Genomic DNA, 18080 nt, shown 5'->3' on the forward strand with positions numbered 1-18080 from the left:
AATATCCATATACAATACCCATAACACTGTCACGTTCTATAGTCACAAACCACTCGTTACTTACCACGTGTCATCTCATAAACCCCACATTTCCCCAAAATTCAATCCAACGGCTTAAAACAACTTTCAACCCATCCAACGATTCCTAAACCATAGTTCTACCATCCTTATCCTACACCTTACCACACTCAATAAAAACTCCTCTGTTTCTCTCTCCAAATTCAAAGACCTCAAATTTCGATCAAAAACCCTTGTTAGGGTTTAGTAGAGTCCAAAACCCAGTTCATCGCACTACTCTACATTTCAAGGTTTCTCTCTCTACTTTCTCTCTCTTAAATTTTCAGCTGATTTTATAATTTCATCGTCTATTTTTGTAATTGATTGTTGATTAGTCGTGTTTATTCGATTATTGTTCTTCGTTTCTCTGTTGATTGATGCTATTATTTTTGATTGCGATGAAATTTGCTTTTTCGGTTTTGGGTTTGTTGAAGCTTCAAAAGATTTTGTCTTTTTAATTTTTGTGTTTGATTAGTTGAGTATTTGATGTGTTTGGTTTGTTCTGTGAATGTATTGCAAATGTGATGTGTTGTTGCGGAAATGGGTGGAATTAGGTTAGTGAAATTAGGGTTTGATTTGACTTGAATGAGGGTTTTGCACGATTTGATGTTTGAATTTAGGTTATTTGAATTAAATTTTGTTGGGTTGAGAAGGACCAGGTTAGTTCAGTTTCGATCCCTTCGCAGTTTAGGGTTTGGGATGTTTATGGCAGGGTATTGGGAGTTGGCCCATGTTGTTGAAACGGGAAGTTTAATTGATCTTGAAAGTAGTTTTTCTGGTTATTATTTGGGCTGGAAATCCCAGGTTTAAGGGCATTGTAATGTGTAGATGAACTGGAAGAGGGGTTTTCTTCCCCTTTTTCCTAACCTCCTTACAGTATGCATTGCTCGTTTGGAATATTGGAAAGGTAAAGTTTTGTTGCGGTTCCTAGATGGTTCAGAATGCTAGATAGCTAAACCAGCCACACTGTTGGGTAAAGTTTGGTGATTGATTATTCCCCTTTTCCCTAGCGATATTATTATTTTTCGTAGGATCCCCTTTATGGCTCTGAATGTTAGGTAGCTAAATCAGCAATACTATTGGGTAAAGTTTGGTGCCTGATTAGAAACTTTTAATATTATGTGATGTGATTTATCATTTTGTTCATTCTTCATGCATAGAAAGTCATGTGATTTAAGCTTCATTAGTTCATTGTGGTAGTGTAATGCTAATTTTTCCTCTTAGTCTGGGTTCTTAATCCAAATGGCTGAACTCCAAGTTATAAAGGCGCTATCACTTTGTTAGTAGAACAGAAGGTTCAAATTAAACTTTCTTTTTTCTAACATTTTCCCATTTGACTCAGTTTTGAAGGCTGTAAGTATGGCGTTCTTCAGTAAAGTTGGGAATATACTTAAACAGAGTGTGAGCAAGCAGGTCACGTCACACTTTTCAGCATCTAACCCCTCTATTTATCAGGCTCTAAGATGCATGTCATCGTCAAAACTCTTTGTTGGAGGTATGCTTCCTCTTTTTTAGTATTTGTTCAAGGTTTGCCATGTGTTTGCTCAATAAACCAAATAAGAAGGTTTGCCTTGTGACTTTTAGTGAACTTATTCATGGTTTATTACAGGTCTCCCATGGGCTGTAGATGAAAGAAGTTTAAGGGAAACTTTTTCTCAATACGGAGAAGTTATTGAAGGTGTGTATCATTGTGTTTGTCTACCTCTTATTTTTTTTAATACCCAGTATCAGTGGTAGATTATTGGTATGGCACATTTGATCTATAGTTTGGCTTGAAAGCAATAGTCAAGCAACTTCAATGTGTTGCATCACAATCTACCAGTATTTTTCTTGTCTTTTTGTGCTAATGAAAGATAAGCATTACTGGTTCTTGTACTGATTATGTAAGTAAGCTTATTTAAACCACGTGTTGAATTGCTTGATCAATTTATAATCTTAGAAGTGCTCAAGGAAACTGCAAGTATGAGGTTTGACTTTTATAGACGAGGTTACGAAGAATTGCCTGATATTGACTTTTTTTTTTTTGATGTCTGCCTGATATTGACGTGAATCATAGGAATTAGCTGAATAATGTAGGATGTCTTGAGTACTGTTTGCAAGATCTTGTTCTGTGGAATTGGTTGAAAGTTGAAATTGCAGCATCTGTTGAATAAATCAAAGTGTAATACTTATTCTGCCCTTGCCCTCTTCACATGTTTACTAATAATTGCATATTGTATCTCCTGCTTCCACCCTATCTTTTGTTTTGTTGGAGGGTAGAGAGCCTAGATTATTTTTAGACTACAATATGACAATATACATTTTCTCTTGCAGCAAAAGTCATTATTGATCGTGAGCAGAATAGATCTAGAGGGTTTGGATTTGTTACATTTGCTTCTACTGAAGAGGCTGCAAGTGCTATTCAGGCTATGGACGGACAGGTATAATTCATTTCTGGTTTCATTTTCCTGAGTTGTTTTTTTTCACAAAATATATGAAGGCATTATTCTAGGTACTACAAAGTCTTCAATGACTGTTCAGTCTTTATTTATTTATGTTGCTCTATAAATTTCATGTGTTTAAATGCATAAAAGTATGGCTGTGCATTTCGTGTTTGCTATCTTTCCTTGACGGTTAGCTAACTTAGCTTCAATATTTCAGCTTCAATGCATGTAAAATACACTGGTGATTGTTTGACTTGTACATCATTAATTTTGGTTTCCATATCTTATTTTGTTATTTTATCTGTGGTTCAATGTCTCGAGTATTTATGAATTTTATCTGTACACTCGAAGAAGTCTGAGCATGGTTTATTATGATAACTCTATGGCTTGCATGACAATTTCATGGTAAATTCTGTAGGATTTGCAAGGTCGTACAGTGAGGGTGAATTATGCAACAGATAGAGCACCACGACCATATGGTGGTGGCGGCGGCTTCGGTGGTGGTGGCTATGGAGGCGGTGGTGGAGGTTATGGTGGTGGTGGTTACGGTGGCGGTGGTTATGGTGGTGGTGGTTACGGTGGCGGTGGTTATGGTGGAGGGCAAAATTATGGAGGTGGTAACTCTGGTGGTGGTTACGGTGGAGGGCAAAATTATGGAGGTGGTAACTCTGGTGGTTACAATCCTAGTGGAGGCTTTGACGGTGGAAGTTATGGTCCTCCTGGTGGTGCCCCCAGTGATACTGGCTTTGCAAGCGGCGGTGTCCAGGGTGATGATTTAAACTTACCTGAAGATAACTTCAAGGATGATGACTTCGCTAAAAGGGCTTGATCTCTTTCAGACTAGTTTGAGTGCTGGCAACATAAATAATTGCTCTTCCTTTTTATCGGAAGAAATGAATCAGAGTTTTATCTCCGCAACAAATATGATGTCAGACATACATTTAATCAATAGGACTGTTAGTATAGTTTAATTTCCATTCTTCTCGTTTATGTTGTCATTGTTAAAGATATTTTGGTTTTGGTTGCATGGAGCTAGCAACATGTTAAACTCTATGATATGAGAATTTTATTGTCAACTTTTCCATATTCGTATTGTGGTTGTCCAATGTATCTTTAGAGCCTTGTTCAGTAATTCTTCATCTGTTGTCCAAATTTTATTTGTATCTGGTGATCATATAGTTTATACTCCCTCCGTCCCAACAATAATTAGATAATGTAATGGGAAGAACAAAGATAGATTAGTTTTTACTCATGACATGTCATCAATCCTTTGCCAAAAAAAAGGACCAATTACATACTCTTAACTGAAAATTTTTAACCAATCATATTCATTGTAATTTGGCACAAGGATTATGAGTGAGATTAGGAAAGGATGAGTGAGAAAGCATTAAATTAAAATAGAAAAAGAGAGTTTTACTAAAAAAAACTTACTAAAAATAGAAAGGAGGAATGTAATTTTAGAATGCCAAAAAATAAAAAGGAGGAAAGTAATTTAGGGACGTAGGGAGTACAAGTATTTGGTACTCAATTGTGGCAGCTGTTACTGCATTGTTTGATTTTACATTCCTAAGTGAGACGTATAGGTGTATCAACTTTTAAATGTTTGATTGAAGATGTTTTAAGGGTAAGTGAGTGTATACCATTCTGGTGACTTGGGCTTGAGTGATATTGTGCATAACTGCATACCACGTAAATAATACTTCGTATATCGTATGATATTAATATATTCATTGACATTGCTAAGTATGTGTTAGTTTGACTAAATTATAACTGAGACAATTCTATCTACTCTTGACAGTTGACACAGGTCTGTAACAGTATAATATTTCGTCATTAACGCAACATTTATCTACACTTTAAAATTTTTGCTTTTTTTTATTTTTTATTTTTTTTATTTTTTTTTATTTTTACATTTAAAATAGGAAATTTTAGCTTACCTAAGTGAAGCTATTAAACCAATTTGTCAGAATAAAAAGGAGTGGAAAGGTGAATTCTCATGATTTAAAAATGGTCACAAATTACAATTCACCAACCGTTGCTCCGGTTGTTTAGCCAAAGGTGGAGAAGGATCCCAAAAAAATTTACTATTCTACAAGACAAAATGTGGTTTGTTTTTTCTTTTTACAATGTACCAAAAAAATTACATTCCACTGTACTAATTATCATCATTTTTCAACCATACCAATGGCTCTTTGTGCCCTTAAAATAGCTGGAGAGCCTTGCCTAGCTTTCTCAACAATCTGTTTTATCAGTAGCAAATCATCATCACTGTCTTCTCCGTTGACATAGTCGTTTGGGCTACCTTCATTTGGAGGTACTTTATTTTCACCATTTTGGATGCCGTTTACCTTGTCACCCATCCCTTGATTAATTGTGAGTTGATTATCTTGCTGTTTGTCGCCATCAATCCACGAATCCCCGGTTTGGGATCCGTTCAGCTTGTTAAGTTCCCCAAAAGCTTCATTATAGGCATCAAGGGCATCCCCAGACAAATTCATTACAAGAGGCTGTGCCACAGGGCTGTCGGGGATAGAGGATGATTCACTATGAGAAACCTCTCTCCACGAGTTTTTCTCTGATTCCAAGTGTTGTATCTTTTTCTGGCTATTGGCAAGTTCAGCCTCAAGCTCCAGGATTCGTTTTTGCAATCTTGATTGAATGAGCTCATGCAAGCGCAAGCTCAGCTCACGAGGTGAGACACCACCTTTCATTGACTGAGGGGTTGAGCCTCGATCAGGGGTAGGTTCTGAGCTGGATCTTCCTCGGAATATATCAGCATTTAGTTCGCCATGCACCAGTTCGGAAGCCATATCCTGGTCTAATTCCTGACCAAATTGCATCGTCATTGCAACCATATAAGTATGATAAATATATAACGACTTAAGTGTCACAACTCCATGACCATTGCATTAATAGAAGATTCAAGACAGCACGAGACAGTATAATAAGGCTGCACAATATACCCAACATGGTACTGGTAATACCTGTGATTCACAATATACCTAACATGGTTTTGGTAAAACCTGTGAAATCACAATACTAAATGATCATAGTAGAAAGAGCAAACAATAGGCAACCCATCATCCACTAACAAGATGATGTCCAAGGTGGTGGCTAACTGGATATTCTCCATAATCACAACCAGAAAAGTGGAAAACTGAAATGACAGAAAGAGGATCCAAGTCTAGGAAGCAGCAGGAAAGACAAAAGGAAAATACATGATACTCCATACTTTTCTTTTCCATTATTTCTGTACATTGACATTAACAGGAAACACATACAGAGTGTCAAAGAGTCCAAGTGAAAAGTCACAGTTCAGAATTCTTGTAGCAGCAAGCATGAGCAAACTTTGTTAGCTTTACAAGTGCTTTACCCCAAAATGCTATTCAGGCCAAAATATCTCATTCCAGGCACATTTGCCACAAAACCACACCAGGAGCCGACCAACAATGATGATTAAGCTCAATCAACTGTTAGTTCATTACGTAATCCCCGAGCATGGGGTATTTATATACTCCAAAGTAAAGTAATTTCCAAGACAGGAAAAAATAAGTTAAAACGTTTTATATGGAATCACAATTTAAAGCCAATCATCTATTTTGTCTAGTTTTATTACTGTAATGTGTATGATTGATAGGGAAAACCTAATTAGGTGGTCTCTGCTTTAGTATAATATATATCTTATAATAGGCGAAATTATTATCATACAAGTAAGACAATTCATACCTCATAAATAAATCATGGAACACTTAGAAGTCAAATTTTATTCACATTGTTCAGATGTTACCAAAACCCTTCAGAGGCATCTCGATATATCAAACCTTACCCAGTAGGGTAGATCACCCCTTTAAGCAAGTTCCCACCAGCAGGAAGATGAGATGGTATAGATGATACCTTGATACTTCTTGCTATGAATATACTCAAAAAGACAAGGTAACTTGTATCTACTGATTTGTTTATTTTAATAGTCACATATGCAATAGTTATGCACTTATTCATGACTTCTAAGTAGTTTCAAGGCTTTTAACCATGTTTTAGGAAGCTAAAAAAAGAATAATACTAGCTTTATAGGATGGAGGGTTTAGACTATAAAAAAGAGATGATGGTGATTAGTAAATGAAGGGGCCAGAACTTGACATATTGCACCATCCCAGCCTAATTTTCAAGCATCACCAACCATTTAACATTTCACCTCAATTCCCAACACCACTGCAATGACCATCAAATCACAATCTAACCCTGCTTTGTAAGAATATTAGCACCAATCTCATGGAAATCCAGACTAGAACTATATGTGAATGGCATAAGAGGAGACACATCTGTCATGTAGAGAAGTAAGAAAAGGCTATATATATAAGCCTACAAACAATACATCATAATAAAATCAGGAGTATTAACTAACCTATGTGCATCTTTCATGAAAATATAAAGACTACTGCTACTAGAATCCTAAACAACTAGGGCTACCTTTTACATTTTTATACAAATGAGGTTATATTTTCTGTTAAGATTTCAATCACAAATCAGCGCATAAGAATTAAATGCATGTATGATACCAACTAAGCTAAAAACATTCAAATCATCTTCTTATACAGTGATATGAGCATAGTCAAATTAGCTACTGGATTAGCACGTAAATACAGAGTTTACTCAGATAATAATAATGAAAAAGTTTATAGTATTGGGTAAAGAACTAGCATGTACCTCAATAGAATCAGATGATTTTCCTTGCAAAGTCGATCCTTTCATGCTTAGCTCTAGTCTTTCCAGTTCAGCTTCAAGCTCTGCTTCAATTTTACTCATGGAGTCAATTTTTTCCAGGCTTACTGATTCTTCATCGGCATATCTTATCGGCACACTTGTATCATCTAGATTAGAGTACAAACTCATTTTATCATGACCACACAAACTTTCAAGTATATCCTGCGAGTCGTCGTCATTGGCCAGCTCTTTAACAGTTAAAGAATCTTTCATCTCTAGTTCTTCCTGAAGATCTTCAACCAAATTTTCAGTTTGCTTTAAGCTATCCTTCAGCTTTTGCACTTCCATTTTGTCAGCTATCATTGTACACATTACACCGATTGAAATTCCAAAACAGAAAAGAGATTGCCTACTTGAGGATCCTGATAGAAATCAAAATATTAAGGTAAGAAACTGGAAAAAATGATATCATTATCAAAAGGTCAATGATTCAGGATATAATTCATAAAACTATCAAACATGTGCTGAAAGCAACAGGCAGCCTAACAAAATTTTCAAGGATAATACCATCCGACAGATGGGCCAGAGAGATTTTCATCAATAAGTTGATGACAAACATAGAAGACAAATTTTGTATGGATTGTCATATTTATCCAAAGCACAATCACCATAGGACTAATTACACTGCCATAAGTGTGTTTCTAGGAATGCATCTTATAATTATTATCTACGATTTCTATATTATTCCATACTAATTAATATCAAGGCTTGAGTTGCTTCAAGATAGTAATCCACCTAGTATTCCTTAATAAATGCAAGTCATATCTGTGCTCTGGGGCAAATCTCTCAAGTCTCAATAGCCATTCTTGCTTGCTCTCTCAATCCACGTCTCCAATATCTACTCACCCTCATATCTAATGGAGCAAGGCAGCAGTATCAACCAAAATTATCTCATTTTAATATCTTGAAATATAAATGTGTTCTCCGTAGTGTATATAAGCAACTAAAGCAAATTAATTATCCCCCTTCTCCGGTTATGACAGTTTTTGGAGACAAACATTAAAATCTTCAACCACTTTCTTCCATATTACTATAAATTGGATAATCAGAATAATTATAAGTTTATAACCCAGAGTAATGCATCTCAAAGACTGCAAAAATGTGAGTATACTGAATTATAGGTAATGGAAACACAAGCACAAGCACCTGATGCCAATCCACCTTGTATGTTATGTAATCAGCAGAAACTTCTTGAGACAGTTTTCCAAAATAAATAACATAGAATTAAAGTTGATGAAAATAAAAGTCAGAAAAAGAATACCATCTCTTGTGTCCAATTCAAATGATTTGTTGGATTTGCTTGATTTTCCCATTTGATTCTTGCCTGTGCTAAACTTTTTTTCCGAGCCAGTTTTAATGATTTGTGGAAGATGAGGAACCCCAACTACATTATCACCTGCTTTTGAGCGTACGTCCCTTTGCAACTCATTTCTGAAATCATCACTCGCTCTACTAATTACTCGTCTTCCATCACTGACAAGAAATGGCCTCAAAGCGGGAGCACAGGGTGAAGAAAGTGGTGTAAGAAGATACTCTTCCATTTCTGAACGTTCCCTTTGCATCTGAGCTATAAGGCAACTATCTAGAGAAGTACGGGAATTAATATATTGCAAAGGATGACGTTGGAGACGTCTACTTCTCAAGCATTTACTGCTTCTTCTGGAGCTAGGTGAAACCCCCATTTCCCAAATGTTGTATTCAGGTTTATCAGGAATGTCAGCATCTAACCTATACCCATCATTGTACTCAAACTTATCAATTTGTTTCTCATGACCCATTGCCTCAGTACAAGCTACATCATTAGCGAACCGATCATCACTCCCCAATGTCTCCGTAAACATTCCATCCAAATGGCCACCCTTTCCAGGATCACTGAAACATTGCCCTCCTCTTTCTGTCCATGATGGTTTGTGGCTAGGCAACGTCTTGCCACCTACCGGTTGAATCAACGACGGCGATTCAGGATTATCCGGAAGTGAACTCCCAGAAGGACTCCCTGATGAGCCTTCTTTATCCCCTAAAACATTCTTCCAGTACTTAGCTAAGTATCCAGCACCAGTAGCAGCTGCCACAACCCACAAATCCATATGCATTTTCCTTGAAACACACAATATGTTACCCAAATTCTACAACACTAAAAATCATTTTTGCTCCAAATTTTTGTGTCCAAATGCCATGGAAAACAACTTTCACATATCCCATAATCTCAATTAAACAAACTCCATCTATTTCAACCAATCAAATAAGCAAAACCCTTCAAAACTCCTAATTCCAAACAATTTCCAATGTCATTTTCATATGAACCCAGAAAACAAAATCCCTAAAATGCACCAAATTATCAAATGCAACCCAATAATCCAATCAAATTAGTCAACCAAAAGAGCACAATACCATATAAGAACAAAATCCCAAAAACAAAAATTGCGAACCCTAATTTCACACTGTAAGATACCCAACTAAAAATGAGAAAAACCCTTTACCAAAAACAGAAAAATGGAACTACCCAACAGATATTTTTATGAACAAGAATAAAAAATTTGAAAAATACCCACTTGAAAGAGACAATTGTAGGTGATGCTGATGAACTTAACAAAGAAATTGAAATTCCTGCAATGGCTCCTTTTCATCAATTAATTCTCAATAAAAATAGACTTATTAGGAGAGAGAAAGAGGATTACTTTATTGTAGAGAGAGAGAGAGTACTCAAAAGGTTTGGTAAGCCTAAGCCAAATCTATGACATTGAAACTTTGATAAAATAAAATTTTTAGAGATGTTCTGATTTTATTTTTTAAAAATATTTTTATTCATTAAATTGGACAAAAATATAAAAAAAAAAACCCAATTTGATAATGTTTTGACGGTTGAGCTCGAATTGTAAATGGAAAGAAAAATGAAGACGGAATTAAGGAAAAAAGTGAAAAATGTCAAATGAAAAAAACAAAATAATGTGGGAAAAATACAAGACTTCTTACTATCATTATTTTGTGTCATTGTGTAGTTTGTGAGGGTGAGTTTGTTTCAGGTGTGAAAATCTCCTATGTTAATCGTAAAATGAGGGATTAGAGATGAAAAGAAAAACACGTGTGATATGGTGAAAGATAGAGAAATTTAAGTCAGATAAAATTGTTAGAGTAAACGGGTATTGCATTTATTTTGCAAATTAATTACAATTTACAATGATACCATCTATTCAAAATAAAATAAAATTACAAAAAATAACATTGTGATTATAAGAGAATTAAGAAAATGTGTAACACATAGTGTTGTATTTTTAAACAATTAAGAATGGAGTACAAAGTAGTTAATTAGCAAATGATCAACTTTATTAAATTAGTGAAGGCCGAAATATGTCTTTTATAGTTAGTAGATTTTTTTAAATCAATTTGAAATAATCTATTTAAAAATTGATTTCAAAAGTAGTAATTATTTAAGATTTTCCAACAAATTTATCATAGTCGTCACAACTCCACAAGGAAATAATGGATTATAGTCCTTTTTTATAAATAATTTTTTAAATCAAACTAAATTCACAAAAATAACTAATTATCCATATGAACTACACAACTTTTTGTAAAATTTGATATAGAAAAAGTTAATTGGGTTAATATGGAAACAAATTTTTAAAATTGAAAAATTAAAAGAAAAATTTTCATCATTGATAGTTCCATACTATGACATAGCACATTAAAAAAAAATAGGAGTGTAATTAAAAAAAAAATCTTTTGAGTAATCAAGCGTAAAACTCCATTTTGGTTAATCACAAATTTATGACTACATTAAGTAAATCAAAATATTAACGTGATCAATACATTGATGATTTGAATAATGGGATGATGGATTATGCCTTTGAAAAAAAAAAAAAAAATCTCATGTACTCCATTGTTACTAGCTAGGTAGGAGTGCATACAGGCGCATAGCACCTGTATGTTAAGCATGCATATAGGAGGACATTTTTTTTTTAGTGGTACATTTTTGTGTACTATAATGTACCATTAAAGTATAAGTTGTATTAATAGTACTTTTTGTGTACTACTTCGTATTATGCATGTAGTGGTATTTTTTGTCATCTTATGTAGTTGATTATTTTCTCTTAAAATACCTATCACCTGTCACTTATTAGGTTGTAGTGATACATTTTGTCATCCTATATGTTTCTAAAATATATAGACGCTATGCGCCAATACTTAACCGCTAAGTAGCAACTAACAATCCAATTGAAAGATATTTTTTTTTAAAAAGGTCTGATAATAGTTGTCAAGATTTCCAATTGTACTTATTGTGTGTCCATGCCAACAATTCGATGGGAAAGTTATCATTATGAGATTTAAGACAAGGGTCACCACCAAATATCTAACTTGATAAGCAAGTAAGCAACCCACAAATCAATAACCAATGCGTCATCTAGGGTAATAATCGATATCGGTGGTCCGGTGGGGCTGTGGGGAGTACTAGGCTATCATAATCGATGTTTATTACGGAGTATTTTCTAGCTATACGAAACAGTGCACCATTTGAAAATGTCTACTCTTAATGATCTACATTTAAAACGAACACAAATAACTCTTGGTATGGAGTACTCCGTATTAATTAGCGTGAACAAAGAAGTTTTTAGGTACCACCGTATGTATGTCCGTACCAATAATGCTCAAGGTTGGTTTTTAGGTACCACCGTACCAACAAAGAAGTGTATTGATGTTTAACTAGATACTCTAATAGCAAACCGGACCTAAAAGAGGCTGCACTGACTTACTTGACCGAGCAAACGTTTTGATTAACCTTCTCAAGCAAAATCCTAATTTATGAATAACTTCTGTAATTCATTCTGGGCTTCTCTCCTTACATTTCCACTCCTTTAGCAGCAGCAAATGGGAGCCAAGCAACAACAAAATTTTAATTCCATTGATGGATGATTGATCATATTCCAAACACCATACATATATATATAGGAATGAAATACAACAAGAAATAGATTCAACGTAAATAGTATACAACTCAAGATGGAACAGCATGCATGAACCTGTCTCACCTATGCATACAACCAGACACCAGTCACTTCTTAGAAGATTTTACCGATCTTCAGTGGTGTACGCCTTTAAAGTAGGAGGGTTGTGGACGGTGTTGCAGCTGATGTGTTATGTTATATGTTGTGCATCTATCTAATATTTTTACTGAAATAAAACCCTCTTACTTCCTCACTCTCAAGAGGCACCGGACGAGCAGGAAATGAGCAAAAAAATGGTGATAATTTTTCTAGAAGGTGAACTAGTCCAGGGAATTGATAAGATCTTTAAAATTATAAACTAGCCAGTCAGCTTTCGCAGCAACAGCCTCTCGAAGTTGAATTCCAGCAAAGCAGATGAACAAATCAGCACCCCCAGGTTGACGAGCCTACAGTTGCACAAAAACCCGAGTCGTATTTATTAGACACAAAAAATATAAACCTTTAGAAAATACGCCACAAAACAACACATTACAGTATCAAATAGCCAGATGCGATGCACAATGTAGAAATCTTTTACTCTTTTAGCAAAAGACAATCAGTTGCCATGAAGCTGGTTGTCGAGATTAAGATAAAACTGAACGACTGTAAACCTGTAGCACTAAGCTCTTTATCATATTACTCATCCTCTTAACTTTTTAAGTCAAAGTTTGCAAATTTTTATTGGTACTGCATATGATCTTAAAGCATCTTCAAAACACTACGAAGCTTAACACAAACAAACCAAAAAAAAAAAAAAAAAAGAAGACAAAATCAAATATTCGCCTCAAAAGCTAGAAAGGCCATAGGAGACGTAACTCCAATGGCCAGATTTTTTTTTTAGAAGCATGGGTTATAGAAAGCAATGAAGCTTGAATTAGTAGGGCACAAAAGAAGGGCAGCAATATTTTAAACTGATATAGGAATCAAAACAAGAAGGGAAGTTCCCAAGCAAGGATGGAACAATTTAACTCAAAGTGGCTGGGGTTTAGAAGTTAGAGCTAACCCAGACCAGTCTGAAGATAAAGGCTTACTTGATACAAACTCCAATTCCACTTTTGAACCCAATAGTTTGATGGATTCTTAATCTGCAATTAATTAAACTATTTTCTGGAGATTTCCACTAACTAGCACCAAGATTGGGGTAGCTAAAAGCCATCTAGGATCATTAATAAAACATTCTCGTCCTTTAAATCAACAAAAATCAGCAAGTAGTCCTGAAATCTACATCATAAGTGAGGTAAAATAAAATGTTGAAATGAATGGTTACCTCAAGATCTGTAGCTCCATCACCAATCATGGCTAATGTGTTGTACCCATGAGCCTGAAATTCAAAATTAGTAATGGTCCATAAGTATGTCTTTGTAAATCACTTATAAAAAGAGCAACTAAACAAACCTTCCGTATTTGTTGAACTGCTATGGGTTTTCCCCCACTCCTTGAGGTAGGCTCATTTTCATCGAACCCTATAAACTCCCCGGAGTCTCCAAAAAGCATTTGATTGGCAAAAATGTTTTCGAGTGGAATTTCAAGGATCGATGCAACAGGCTTCAGGATGAGAAATTTGTAATGAATATTTGGAATTGGAAAAATATGACCAGAACTATTTAAGTTATCACAATTAAATATTGAGTCAGCAGTGCTAATTAGTGATTAAGGTTCATCCATTTATTCATTTTTGTAATCAAAGATGACAACTAACACAGGACACTAATCAGGTAGCGAATTCTTTCAAAAAAAAAAAAGAAAAAAAAGGTAGTGAATACTGGATAGCATACATTAATCATCTGACGGAAGCCTCCTGAGACCAGATAAACATCAATGCCCTTAGCCTTAAGCTTCTTAACCAGCTCAGCTATGCCAGGAGATAGTCTGTTTATCAATAAGGTTGAATGGTCAATGATACTATTTACAAAAATATGTGCAAAATTCATAATCACGGAGTCCACATTAAAGAACACCAGTAGAAAGTCTATATCAATAAGCTTCAAATATTATCATCTAAAAACAGGAATCGTCAAGTTCTAGGCCTATAAAAACCATCAATCAATAAAGAAAAAATTCTATGTTGTTACATGCAAATTAAAATTAAAAACTAGCATAAAAATAAAAAAACCAAAGAAGATGATCGTACCTGGCATTCAGCTTATCAGAGAGTTATGAAGTTATCAGACTATGAATATAGACACGCAGATGAAACAATAGGGGGGCATGGGTAAGGACAATTGTACAAGTGGACATATAACTCTGTCTATACTATATACATCAGTGGCTATGGCTGTGTCAACTAGGTGATCCAAATGGATCAAAATTCAATAATATTTCAAGCCAAGCTAACTAGCTAAGAGGATGACGTCTTGGAGTTATCTTGGCAAGTTAGCATATAAGGCATTTGGATAAAAAGACATTTAAGAGCTCTGTAATATAACTGACATTAGTTCATCCACATATTTGTTATTGGCTTACCTTGGAGGCCTCTTCTCTAGGTAATCCTGGAGTTGGGAAAGGGTTGGGTTTATTAAAGATAGCCTAGCAGCTAGTGCCTCTTGAAAGGTAACTGATCCATTCATTGCTCTGCAGAAAGAAATACAAAAACTGATAACAGCATCTATATAAAGTTAAAAACCTTCCAGGAACCTTCACCGTGTAAGTGTAAACTCAACCTTGATGTCCACTCAGCAACTGCTTTTCCAGCTCCGCAAAACTCAGCAAATTCATCAATACCTTCATCTACGCACACAGTGCTATCAACATCAAAACAAACAGCATCTACATTTCTCCATAAGTCAAGTACTTCTGCAAATTATGAAGAAAAAAAATGTCACAGGATAAGCATAGAAACAAACAATCATGAAGAAATACTGTTATGCAAAGCCTTTATTTAGTCTGCAATACGAGTGTACTAGCCTAACAATAAAATAGATAAATAAATAAATAGATAAATAAATAAAACTCTGGAGTTCACATAACTCTTTATTCAGTAAAAGATTTTGTCGAGAAAAAAGAAAAAAGCTTCAAATGGTGGTTACCCAAGTTTTGCCCAAAGATAAGTGTTCAACGGAGAAGGGGGACGAAGACAAGCTAAAAACACTGTTCTACTCCCAACAACAGAAATAAATTCTTAAGAAGGTCATTAAAAATTTTAACTTAACAGTTTTTTGAAAACCTTTGGATGGTAGTGTGTTGTCAAACCGTTCAGTGGTTGAAGCTTCAACTGGCTGGATTGAAGCAGCAACTGAATTTGTCAATTTGGAGCTGTTCATCATCCCAAATGCACTCCGATGTAGCTTTCCAACTAATCTTGGAGAAGAGGGAGTGAGCAAAGAGTAATTAAACTGCTTTACATGACATACAGGAACTTTCACAACATGTGCATTCAACAAGGCTTCCATCTGTTAATGCAGAAGGTTTAATATAGTTTTTAAGAATAGAGAAAATGTGCACAATATGCACACAATTTTATATAAAAAAAGCAAGATAGCACGTACTTTGAAATCATATACTTCAATCTACTACAAGTTAGCACACAATACTTCTATGTTTGAAGACAAGATACCACAAATCAACAAACGCAATGTAAGAGAACTATCACCTGCTATAGTAAATGAAACCCACTTCAGAAATGATCAATTCATAGTAAAAATCAACAGGGTGTATACCTTTAAGAAAGGGGTTTTGGGGGGGTGGGGGTGGGGGGGGGGGGGGGGGGGCACGAGTTGAAAGTACAGGTAATCATTCCCGGTTCGTGTCTTGGTCACCCAAAAACTAATAAGAAACAGGTGGAGGCAGCATTTTGAGAGATATATCATACAATGCCTTACCAGACTGTTTACGAAATGCCCTAAAAAATATAACAGGAAGTAGTTCTCCTATTACCAAGCTAGTTCAATCCTTTACCATGATAAAATTTAAGCATTATCTCTTCAAAAGAAGTACTTAAAACAAGGTTGAAGATTTATGCGCAGCATACTAAAAATCATTTGGAACTTCTTCCCCAAAAGAGCACCTCAAAATCGTATTCTATCACATGTAGTCTATGATCCATGGAACCTCTCTTGAAGGTCATGTTTCCTGTTTCATAAACTCGAGGAAAAATCTTATGAAATCCTTAAAATGACAACCAATTTCTTTTCCCTCATAAATCTTCAAAGTCTGAAAATGAACATTTTTACAAGAATCCACACTAATAAAATCCAAACTTACTCTAAACATTTTCCTCACTTACAATAAGGTACCCCTTATTATAATATTAGGCACATTCTCACAATCTCAAAATATAATTCAACCTAACAATCATAATTAACAAATTGCATACATTCACACATAATAAGTTTAGGCCACAAATTACACCCAAAAAAAAAAAAAAAAAAAAAGTACCAATAATGAAATTATAGCCACGATCAAACAAATTAAAGTTTATTGGCAAATCAATTCAGAAGTACCAACTGCCAAATTGCTAATACATCAATAAATTAATACATTCCTCATAATCTAACACTTAAACAGTTTCAGTTGAGCAATTCGATATTTTACAATTTAATTAGTAATTAATAATAGCAAACTAACAATCAGCAATTCCTAAAAATCCCACTAAACATATTTTGAAAAATCAGATTTGAAATAAAATTACAAAATGAAAAACTAGTTAAAATCAATCCCTCAAAAATAACAATGGAAATGGAGAGATAACGAAACTGGGTTGAATTACAGATCTAGAATTTAGGTATTAATCCAATTAAAGAAAGAGAGCAATACCAGTAAGAAAATTGTTGGTGAGATGAGCAATAGACAACAATGGCTGCATGAAAAAGCTAAAGAGAAGTGAGTGCTATACGTTTTTTGTGGGTGGTCTTGGTTCGATGGTTACTTTAGGAATTTAGGCTTCAGCTGGGTAGCCACGGACTATACATTTTTTTTTTTTGGGTGGCCCGGGTCGAGGGCTCGATGGTAACTTTTCGAGTATTCTCTTTGTCCCGAATTACTTGTTAAGATATTTTTATTGTCATTTGATTTGATTTTAAGCGAATAAAATGCATTCACAATATGCATTAACGATAGTTGGTGTTGTCTAGGTTGTATGAAATGGATGCAGAGTATGAATTTAGAGTTTAGACTTGTCAATCAGGTCGTTCAGGTTAGGTATGAGTCAGGTCGTTCGGGTTTGGGTTGGTTCAAGTTTGGGTTAATAGATAATTAGATCGAGTTTGGATGCAGAGTACGAATTTAGAGTTTAGACTTGGCAATCAGGTCATTCAGGTTCGGGTGAGTTCAAGTTTGGGTCAAGTTGGGTTTCATGTTAACATATAATTGGTTCGGGTTGGGTCAGTTCAAGTTAAGTCTATTTTTGGCTTTATATATATGTCAGGTCATGTTTGGGTCGCCCCAAGAAAATACCCCATCTTACTCAATGTTATTTTTCCTTAGTTAAATCAAATGTTGATCACTTCCTACGTGAATTTTGTCTTTCTTAAGCCTTTTTTTTTTTTTTTTTTAGGGGGGGGGTGTTTCTACAATGCTACAAGGATTACTCTATATAACAATAATGCAATTACTTTCTTTATAAAATTATGAGCATAGACACATAATTGAGGTTTAGAAGAACTCTGTGTTATACGTACTTCCCATACTTCTAAATGATTATAATTCTGTTATCTTAGGTACGCAAGAAAATTAAATTTTTTTTTTTTTTTTTGAAAGATTATTATCAAATTCTAAACTATAGAAGTTTCTTACTACAAACCTACTCCAAATAAAAGACAATCCAAAAGACTTTGCTTGAGTTGATCAATTGCATTGACTTAAGACTACCACATACAATGATACAATGCGAGTATATGTTTCTACTAGTAAATATAAGTTG

The 18080-nt window shown here is 34.8% G+C and overlaps 3 protein-coding genes across 3 annotated transcripts; 1 reads left to right on the plus strand and 2 right to left on the minus strand.

Moving 5' to 3' along the window:
* Positions 1 to 173: 173 nt before the first annotated feature.
* LOC145597897 (glycine-rich RNA-binding protein 2, mitochondrial-like) lies at positions 174 to 3566 on the plus strand. Its single transcript, XM_081654165.1, has 5 exons — positions 174 to 308; positions 1400 to 1552; positions 1667 to 1735; positions 2371 to 2477; positions 2899 to 3566. Exons 2-5 carry the CDS (start codon positions 1417 to 1419, stop codon positions 3307 to 3309), a joined length of 723 nt encoding a protein of 240 aa, XP_081510291.1. The 5' UTR covers positions 174 to 308; positions 1400 to 1416; the 3' UTR covers positions 3310 to 3566.
* Positions 3567 to 4456: 890 nt separating this feature from the next.
* On the minus strand, positions 4457 to 10038 carry LOC145598977 (uncharacterized). Its single transcript, XM_081655376.1, has 3 exons — positions 8503 to 10038; positions 7185 to 7603; positions 4457 to 5305 (listed from the first exon to the last, which is right to left on the minus strand). The coding sequence occupies exons 1-3, from the start codon at positions 9332 to 9334 to the stop codon at positions 4646 to 4648; spliced, it is 1911 nt and encodes a 636-aa protein (XP_081511502.1). The 5' UTR covers positions 9335 to 10038; the 3' UTR covers positions 4457 to 4645.
* A 2122-nt stretch (positions 10039 to 12160) lies between these two features.
* LOC145597965 (phosphoserine phosphatase, chloroplastic-like) lies at positions 12161 to 17075 on the minus strand. Its single transcript, XM_081654244.1, has 8 exons — positions 16976 to 17075; positions 15387 to 15612; positions 14884 to 15016; positions 14687 to 14794; positions 13999 to 14092; positions 13619 to 13768; positions 13491 to 13544; positions 12161 to 12630 (listed from the first exon to the last, which is right to left on the minus strand). The coding sequence occupies exons 2-8, from the start codon at positions 15610 to 15612 to the stop codon at positions 12505 to 12507; spliced, it is 891 nt and encodes a 296-aa protein (XP_081510370.1). The 5' UTR covers positions 16976 to 17075; the 3' UTR covers positions 12161 to 12504.
* Between the last annotated feature and the right edge of the window lie 1005 nt (positions 17076 to 18080).

Source organism: Chenopodium album, chromosome 20 (genome assembly GCF_948465745.1).
Source record: "Chenopodium album chromosome 20, dcCheAlbu1.1, whole genome shotgun sequence".
Classification (NCBI taxonomy): Eukaryota; Viridiplantae; Streptophyta; class Magnoliopsida; order Caryophyllales; family Amaranthaceae; genus Chenopodium; species Chenopodium album.

Excerpts from the sequence above, each read along its gene's own strand:
- LOC145598977 (XM_081655376.1), bottom strand. The coding sequence starts at position 9,334 with ATGCATATGGATTTGTGGGTTGTGGCAGCTGCTACTGGTGCTGGATAC. Across the intron at positions 7,604-8,502 it reads TGAATTGGACACAAGAGATG|GATCCTCAAGTAGGCAATCT; the intron begins GTATTCTTTTTC and ends GATTTCTATCAG. Across the intron at positions 5,306-7,184 it reads AATCATCTGATTCTATTGAG|GAATTAGACCAGGATATGGC; the intron begins GTACATGCTAGT and ends CAATTTGGTCAG.
- LOC145597897 (XM_081654165.1), top strand. The coding sequence starts at position 1,417 with ATGGCGTTCTTCAGTAAAGTTGGGAATATACTTAAACAGAGTGTGAGC. Across the intron at positions 1,553-1,666 it reads GTCAAAACTCTTTGTTGGAG|GTCTCCCATGGGCTGTAGAT; the intron begins GTATGCTTCCTC and ends GGTTTATTACAG. Across the intron at positions 2,478-2,898 it reads TTCAGGCTATGGACGGACAG|GATTTGCAAGGTCGTACAGT; the intron begins GTATAATTCATT and ends TAAATTCTGTAG.
- LOC145597965 (XM_081654244.1), bottom strand. The coding sequence starts at position 15,612 with ATGGAAGCCTTGTTGAATGCACATGTTGTGAAAGTTCCTGTATGTCAT. Across the intron at positions 14,093-14,686 it reads CTAGAGAAGAGGCCTCCAAG|ACTATCTCCTGGCATAGCTG; the intron begins GTAAGCCAATAA and ends ATTGATAAACAG. Across the intron at positions 12,631-13,490 it reads ATGGAGCTACAGATCTTGAG|GCTCGTCAACCTGGGGGTGC; the intron begins GTAACCATTCAT and ends GTGCAACTGTAG.